Raw genomic sequence first — 7,704 nt, 5'->3', positions numbered from 1 at the left:
AGCACCACCGTTTATTAGCTGTTAACGTGTTGGCGTAGATGTTAATTGGACCCACCTCAGGAGTGACCCCAAGACTGACCAGTGCTAATAACAAGCACTCTACCCAGGGGGACATAGTGAGACTCTCAAAAAAAAAAAAAAAAATACCAGCACCACCGTTTATTAGCTGTTAACGTGTTGGCGTAGATGTTAATTGGACCCACCTCAGGAGTGACCCCAAGACTGACCAGTGCTAATAACAAGGTGTATGATTAGGGAGCACTCAGTACATGTTGGCTACTTGTATTAAATCCAGAGCTGCATGCACAGTACACGCTAACTCAGGGGAGCATCCTTTGTGGAAAAACATTTTGGAGCCAGCCAAAAAGTGACCACCATTTCAATTTTGGGAGGGGACTCTCTCCCAGGGAGATAGCAGGGGTGGTGATGCCCTTCCCAGACTCCCCAAGCTGGGGATCCAGGGAAGACTGTGTGGCAGTGCCCCCTGTGGCAGGCAGGGGCAACTGCAGGGCCATGCTGGCTGAGGTGGGAGTGGTCGAGGGAGGCCTGATCACTTGCCATCTTGCCCCATAGATCTACCGGAGGTGCTGGCTGGTGTTCCGGAAATCCTCCAGCAAGGGGCCCCAGCGGCTTGAGAAGTATCCAGATGAGAAGTCAGTGTGCCTCCGAGGCTGCCCCAAGGTTAGAGGGCCTGGGCCCTAGCTCCCCAGCCTGTAACCAAAGATGATTTGCTGAACCCTGTAGTCTGAGAACACCCTTTTGGGGAAGGCGGAGCCATAGGGGTGGCTAAAGGAGGTATGCCAACCTAGCTAAGTCTCTTGTGGATGCTGTCCCAGGTGACTGAGATCAGCAATGTCAAGTGTGTCACTCGGCTCCCCAAGGAGACCAAGCGGCAGGCGGTGGCCATCATATTCACTGATGACTCGGCACGAACCTTCACCTGTGACTCAGGTGAAGTATTGTGGTACAGGCCTCCCTCCATCTGGCCTCCCTGTGTGAAGGCAGAACAGAGCTAGCCCTGGGTGGAGACAGTGATTTGGGGTGCCTCTGAGGGAGGAGGCCCCCAGAATCGAGGTGAGGCAGGCAGGTGGAATACACTGCCTTTGTCCTCTCTGCTTTGCATGGTGGGATAATGCAGGCCAAGACAGATAGGGTCAGCTGCTGGGGGACCCTGAGCCAGCAGCATGATGAGTTCCCATTTTCTGCAGAGCTGGAGGCTGAAGAGTGGTACAAGACACTATCTGTGGAGTGTCTGGGGTCGCGGCTAAATGACATCAGTCTGGGAGAGCCTGACCTCCTGGCCCCAGGGGTGCAGTGTGAACAGACAGGTGACGACTGGCCCTGGCCCAGTGGGGAGGGGAGGGAGAGAAGGGGAGGAGGCCCCTCTCAGGCACCTCCAAGCCCACTGTGCTCTCCTACTCCAGACCGCTTCAATGTCTTCCTGCTGCCCTGCCCCAACCTGGACGTGTACGGCGAGTGCAAACTGCAGATCACCCACGAAAACATCTACCTCTGGGACATACACAACCCCCGTGTGAAGCTCGTCTCATGGCCCCTCTGTTCATTGCGCCGCTACGGCCGGGACGCAACACGCTTTACCTTCGAGGCTGGCCGGTAGGACCTTCTCACCTCCCCACCCGTGTCCTTCCATGCTTATGATGGTGGCTGCCATTTGCTCCATGTCAGGCACTATGCTAGGAACTTGGTTTATTTATCAGCCTAGCATTCTGAAGGGGAAATGTAATGTTCCCATTTTACAAATGAAGAAATCAAAGCTCAGAGAAGTAATTTGTCCATAGCAAAGTGAAGGTGTTTTAAACTGCTTCTGGCACTGGCACTTACTAGCTCTGTGATTATAGACCTGAGTCTGTCTCCTCATCTGTCAAATAGGTAAAAATAAAAAGTACCTAACCTCATAGAATTATGGTGAGGAATGGTATCCCTTATCCTGAACTCTGGAGTCAGCTTACCATGCACTTAAATTCTGTATGATCCTTTGCATAATCTTGGTCAAGTTACTTATCTTCTGTATGCCTCACTTTCATCTATAAAATGGTTTGAGAAAACTCCTAATAAAGAGGACACTATGCACAGTCTGAGAAGGCGGTGGTCGAGAAAACTGAGCTAATTTCTACAAAGCACTCAGACCACCACCAGGCACACAGGAAACACTTGGTATACCCGTACTGTGTGGTCAGATTCCCAGATTGCCCAGCCTGGGGTGCAGCCACAGCTTGTGAGGACATGTATGTGGTGTGGGGCCCACCACCTAGCCCTCCTGCTACCTGTGTCCTCAGGATGTGCGATGCTGGGGAAGGGCTCTACACCTTCCAGACACAGGAAGGGGAGCAGATTTACCAGCGGGTCCACAGTGCCACCCTGGCCATCGCCGAGCAGCACAAGCGTGTCCTGCTGGAGATGGAGAAGAATGTGAGGGTGAGACAGTGGGTGGGGGGGTGGGTGCCTGGGGTCTTCCAGCTGAATCACCAGCCAACATGCAGGGGCAGGCAGGGTCTCGGGCTTGCTGCTTGGGAATGATGCAAGCCGTTGCCCTCAGAGCTAACAGGAAGACCCTTCTCTGCCCCACAGCTGCTGAACAAGGGCACAGAACATTACTCGTATCCCTGCACACCCACCACCATGCTGCCCCGCAGTGCCTACTGGCACCACATCACGGGTTCCCAGAACATCGCTGAAGCTTCCAGCTACGCTGGTGAGTCACTTCCGTGCCCCACAACCACAGAATGACCACCCAGAAGCACAAGCTAGCCTGAAGAGAGGTCCAAAGACCTGTGGGGAGGGAGGCAGAGCTGGCTGGCGCAGGTAAGTGGCACGAGGACACATGAAGATTACGTTGTGCTCCTTATTGCCAGGAAGCTCTGTGGAGGATGAGGCCTACCGGGAAGGAGTCTTTTGACCTAGGTCTCAGTTCTGAGCCTGCATCTATGCCCACAGGTGAGGGATATGGGGCAGCCCAGGCCAGCTCAGAAACGGACCTCCTCAACAGATTCATCCTACTAAAGCCAAAGCCCAGCCAGGGGGACAGCAGTGAGGCCAAAACCCCCTCCCAGTGACAGTAGTGCTGGTGAACAGAGAAGACTGCTGGGGGCTGCCTGCAGCCTTCCGTGGACAGCCAGCCTCAAATGGCTCTTGGCCAAAAGCCTGAAGAAAGGGATCAAGCCGTCCCCCTCCTCGCCCCCAAGGGTGAGACTAGACCAAGGCAAGGGCTGGCCACACCACCTGAGCATGTGTGAAGGCTGGAGCTACCGTGGGACTATATATTGTTAATGATTTTAATATATACGGCTTATGACATATTCTATATTAATGAGATCCCCTCTATCCTTCCCTGCCAACACATACACATTTTTAATCCCATGACCAGGCTGGTTTTGAGTATAAGGGCAGCAGATTCCCTTGCCTCCATGGCACACCCCTCCTGCTGCCAGGACCTGTTTGAACTACGAGGGCCAGAGGAGGGGGACAGTCAGAACTCGAGGCTGGCACTCTGACTGCTGGCTTTTCCTGAACGGCCCAGGGGCCAAGATAGCAAGTGGCTTTTCAGTTCCTCTGGGCCTAGAACGGCACAGGAAGGACCTATACTTCCTCTGTGCCACTTGCCAGCTTTGTGCTTAGCATCTTAAGCAGAGGTGACATCTGGGTGATGCCTCAGGTGAAAAATCTGTTTTTAAAATATAATTTCCACACAGGCTCCTTCCTGCTTAGTAGGCTGAGAAGATGCCCTCAGGGTAGGGGTCGATTACCTCAGCCTTGCTGAAGAAGGCTAGAGCTTGTTCCTGCCCAGGGCCAGGCCAGGCGGGAAGGCTGCAGCAGGACTGCTGTGGGGAGCACCCCTGCTGCCCCCTCTCACTGACCAGGGGTAGATAATGCCCCAGCAGCGGGAGCCCCTCTGCCCAGTGTCTGGCCACCTTGGCCAGCCAAAAGCACTCAGAAACCAAGACCTTCCCATTTTCTCCTCCCCACATGGTGCTGAGGCTCCCTGCTGAAATGCAATTAAAGCAATTGATTTTCTAGTGCTGGTATTTATTGACTACCATGCAGAAGGGCTATCTTTCTATTCACATCAAACCTTTGGTTGCGTGGTTCTTTAGTTTTTTGGTTTTTTTAAAAATACTTTGGGTTCTGATTTGTGGGAATAGACCTTCTTGTAAATAACCACTATTCAAGTTGTGGCAGGAGGGTGATAAAGCAAAAGGCCCCTCCCAACAGAGCCTAGAGCCAGGGAGGTGGCTTAGCCAGCTGAGCTTTAAGTGACCCAGGGAATGACCACCCAGAGGGCACAAGTTAGCCTGAAGAGGGGAACTGGGGTCCACAGGCCTTCAGGGAAGGAGGCAGAGCTGGCTGGCTCAGCTAAGTGGCACGATGACGCATGAAGGAGATTATGTTGTGCTCTTTATTGCCAAAAATAAACACGTTTAAAAAGACAACTACTGTTAATAAATATCCCTTCCTTTCTCTACTGGATCTCTGGTTTTCTCTAGGCTGCCTAATTAACTGCTTTGGGTCTGTTCCCAGCTGGAGACAGTGCTGAGGGGTCAGGGCCAGAACCTTCATATGGAGAAAGGAAATACTGTACATGAGGGAGGGGGGTGCCCTGCCCTGGTTTAACTAAATGATCAGGCTATGAAGACTAACTGACAGTGAAGGAGTTCATAACTGCTGGGTAGAGAATGAAATACCGTGTTTATTGGGTGGGGGAGCAATAGCCAGGGTCTAATGCTGTTCTCAAACAGTTACCTCTCAAATTAAGTAACTAATTGTGCCAATAGGCTGGCCTTGGGGAAAGGATGAGAAGGGCTTATAGGCCCCCAAAATGAGGGTCCTCATACTTGGCCCTAACATGAGAAACCTAAGGTACAACTGTGAACATTTCTTTTGGGAAAAAAGGGTTTAAAGTAAAGAGATGGAATGACCAGGAGAGAAGTCCAGCGCTGCAGCTCTCAATAGGGAAGCAGCATGGCCCAACAGGCGCATTAGGAAACAGGACAGGCTGCATTCTGGCGAGCACTGTTGGCAATCAGCAAATAAAAAACTGTCCTGCCTGAGTAGCAGTGGCATCCCTAGTAATCTATCTGTGACCCCCTTCTAGCTGGTACTGATGCCCTGCCAAGAAGCTTGTGCAATAGCAGTCTAGGTCTCAGAAACTAGAAGTCCCGAGAGAGATCTGAAGCCCCACACTGGCTGCAGCTAGTTTATGGTTAGTACATCACTCTGGATCTCGTGGCTTAATTGAGTCTGTAAATCACTCAGTTTCTTCTTCAGGCCAGAGAGAGCTGAGAGGACGATGGTCTCAGGGCGCAAAGAGCCACAAGACTCCACATTGTAGTAAAACCTAGGAGGCAAGAGTCCAGTGAGAGCCCTCCTGGGGCAGGCTGGCCAGCCTGAGCTGTGGCCACAGACAACAGCTCCTCCTGTCTCCTCCTGGGTCCTGACTGCATTCCTACCAAGAACTGACCTTTCATCTAAAACTCTCATACGGTGTGGTTCCAAACACTCTGCAGGACCCCAGGGAGGCTACAGTACCTCAAGGAACTGTGAAAACCCCAACCCAATTCTCTAAATGTATTCCAGACTGAAGAGCAGTGGAAAATCAAGTAAGCAGGGACCAAGTGCAACAGCCCTTTCACATTCAGCAATGTTAAGACTTCAATCATTTCCACCCCTAGCTTAGACCTAGAGTCTCTTTTGGGGGATGGAAAGTCAGAATAGGAACAACTTGGATAACTGGAGGGCCCCTCTTTCTCATGGTGACCAAAGAGTATAATGACTAGCTCTTTGGCACATGCATAGAACATGGGCTTAGGTTAGCAGTTGCTGACCCCTATTCAGCTTATGACAACTGATACATGAGGGAGGGGCCTAACTCAGAGCCTGCACCAAAACCACGCAGTCTTACACACTCTACCTTCCCATGTGGGACTGGGGTCTTACCTCTCTGGCTTGCCGTTGGGGTCATAGGGAGCCTGTGACTCATCCTCATCCAGCTCCGAGTACTCACTCTTTGGCCTGAGGTCAAATGCAGGTCAGCAAAGGTTGCTACTGCTCCTTTTAGGGCACTTCAGTTTTTAAGAGAGCCCACCCCATCTCAGTCACTAGCAGCCATTTCCACACCAACCACCCACCCTGAACTCTGGCCTTCACTCTTATCTGGAACATACCATTCCTCGGGCTTGGGGTACACTGTGTGCCTCAGAGCATTGTCTGGATCGTATTCAAAAGCCACCCCTGCAGTAGGGTTCCACTTGGCATGTTCTTTGCCAAAACCTTTTTTGGCATAGGCTCTAAGTCTCAACTCCTGGCCCTTTCTCAACTTGACGATGAGGATGTCTGTAGGGAGAGGTATGAGTCAATCATGGGCCAGGTGAGGCCTGGTTCTCCAAAACCTGACTTGGAGTGCCACTAGGAGACCATGCATATCTGGAAAATGGGTCTAGAGTCAATTTACTGCCAAGGATACTACGCAGCACTACAGGCTGTTGTCCACACAGCGAAAGGCCAAGAAGGTATCTGCCCACTCCCTCCAGTGCCTTACCATCCTGTTCCACATAGTCATTGGGGTCATTATCTCGGCTCCGAGAAGTCACCTGTAGGGAGCCCAAACAGAAGCATTAGCTGCTCATCTCCCAACTACTTCTTCTGCCAACCACCTCCTAGCACCTCAAGAAGGAAAGGGCACTTGAGGTGGCAGGGATGTCTCTTAGGATCCCACTGCCAACTCATGGCATGGTGATAGCCTTCTCAGTCAAATCAATTCCTTGGCCTTTAAAAGGATTCTTGGGTGACAGAGGGTATACAGCACCAGTAATGCTTCTGCATGAGAAGAATGCAGAATTAGCACTTCTAGGTATCAGGTTAAGGCAGAGGATAACAGGGAAGGTCAACATTTTATAAGGATCAACCCCAATTTGGCCCAGTTAGAGACAGAAAGAGAAGAGCAGAGGCCCCAGGCTGGGCAGATACCCTCACGCACTGACCGGAATGACCCGATGGTGGTTGGAGACAAGGTCTCGAGATGTGACATGACGAGTCTGGTCTTCATTGCACCTCACGTCAAGGGTGAACTCCACCGAGCACTCAGGGCAGAACTCCTCACATGTGCAGTCCTGAGGCAGGAAGAGAAGCAGGAATGAATCCGCTTTATATGGTGAATCCTGACTTGGCTCCCTGCTTCCAATACCCAGTTCCTTAAGTTTCTTCAGCTGCAAAAAGGGGTTGTCACAGTCTCTAGGCTCTCATGGGATGGAACACTCTGGTACATCATTCTCATGGACTGCCCAAGTTGAGACAAGCTATATACACACGCTGGTACCCATCTTTCTTTCCCACCCACCAGCTGCCAGGCCACTCCTGGGAGACATGCTGTTAACATCTCCCTGTGGCCCACAGAGAACCAAGCCTATCAGAGGTTGCCTTCAGCTCTCCATGAACTAAGTAGGCCAGCCTGGGAATATAACCATCATTTAAAATAAAACAAACCAGGGAACAAGAGAAAAGTACTTTTCGGCTCGGCGCCTATGGCTCAACCGGCTAGGGCGCCAGCCACATACACCTAGGGTGGCTGGTTCGAATCCCCAGCCCGGACCCGCCAAAACAACAATGACGGCTGCAACCAAAAAATGGCCGAGCGTTGTGGCGGGCGCCTGTGGTCCCAGCTACTTGGGAGGCGGAGGCAGGAGACTCGCT

General features: G+C 51.8%; 2 protein-coding genes across 2 annotated transcripts in view; one reads left to right on the top strand and one right to left on the bottom strand.

Annotated features, from left to right (window-relative positions):
• DOK4 (docking protein 4) overlaps window positions 1-4,448 on the top strand; it is a 13,110-nt gene extending 8,662 nt beyond the window's left edge. Inside the window, exons 3-9 of the mRNA XM_003792572.3 lie at window positions 574-681; window positions 837-951; window positions 1,209-1,328; window positions 1,425-1,614; window positions 2,298-2,436; window positions 2,590-2,713; window positions 2,956-4,448. Of these exons, the coding sequence (XP_003792620.1) occupies window positions 574-681; window positions 837-951; window positions 1,209-1,328; window positions 1,425-1,614; window positions 2,298-2,436; window positions 2,590-2,713; window positions 2,956-3,074 (915 nt within the window). The 3' untranslated portion in view covers window positions 3,075-4,448. The remainder of the gene's footprint in view (window positions 1-573; window positions 682-836; window positions 952-1,208; window positions 1,329-1,424; window positions 1,615-2,297; window positions 2,437-2,589; window positions 2,714-2,955) is intronic.
• POLR2C (RNA polymerase II subunit C) overlaps window positions 4,401-7,704 on the bottom strand; it is an 8,464-nt gene continuing 5,160 nt past the window's right edge. The window contains exons 5-9 of the mRNA XM_003792574.3: window positions 6,996-7,124; window positions 6,554-6,605; window positions 6,180-6,348; window positions 5,953-6,027; window positions 4,401-5,353 (exon numbers count right to left, since the gene is read on the bottom strand). Of these exons, the coding sequence (XP_003792622.1) occupies window positions 5,209-5,353; window positions 5,953-6,027; window positions 6,180-6,348; window positions 6,554-6,605; window positions 6,996-7,124 (570 nt within the window). The 3' untranslated portion in view covers window positions 4,401-5,208. The remainder of the gene's footprint in view (window positions 5,354-5,952; window positions 6,028-6,179; window positions 6,349-6,553; window positions 6,606-6,995; window positions 7,125-7,704) is intronic.

This window comes from Otolemur garnettii, unplaced genomic scaffold (genome assembly GCF_000181295.1).
Source record: "Otolemur garnettii isolate 467f Iridium unplaced genomic scaffold, OtoGar3 scaffold00058, whole genome shotgun sequence".
Taxonomy (NCBI): domain Eukaryota; kingdom Metazoa; phylum Chordata; class Mammalia; order Primates; family Galagidae; genus Otolemur; species Otolemur garnettii.
Note: the sequence above shows the minus strand (reverse complement) of the source record. Positions and strands in the feature narration are given on the sequence as shown.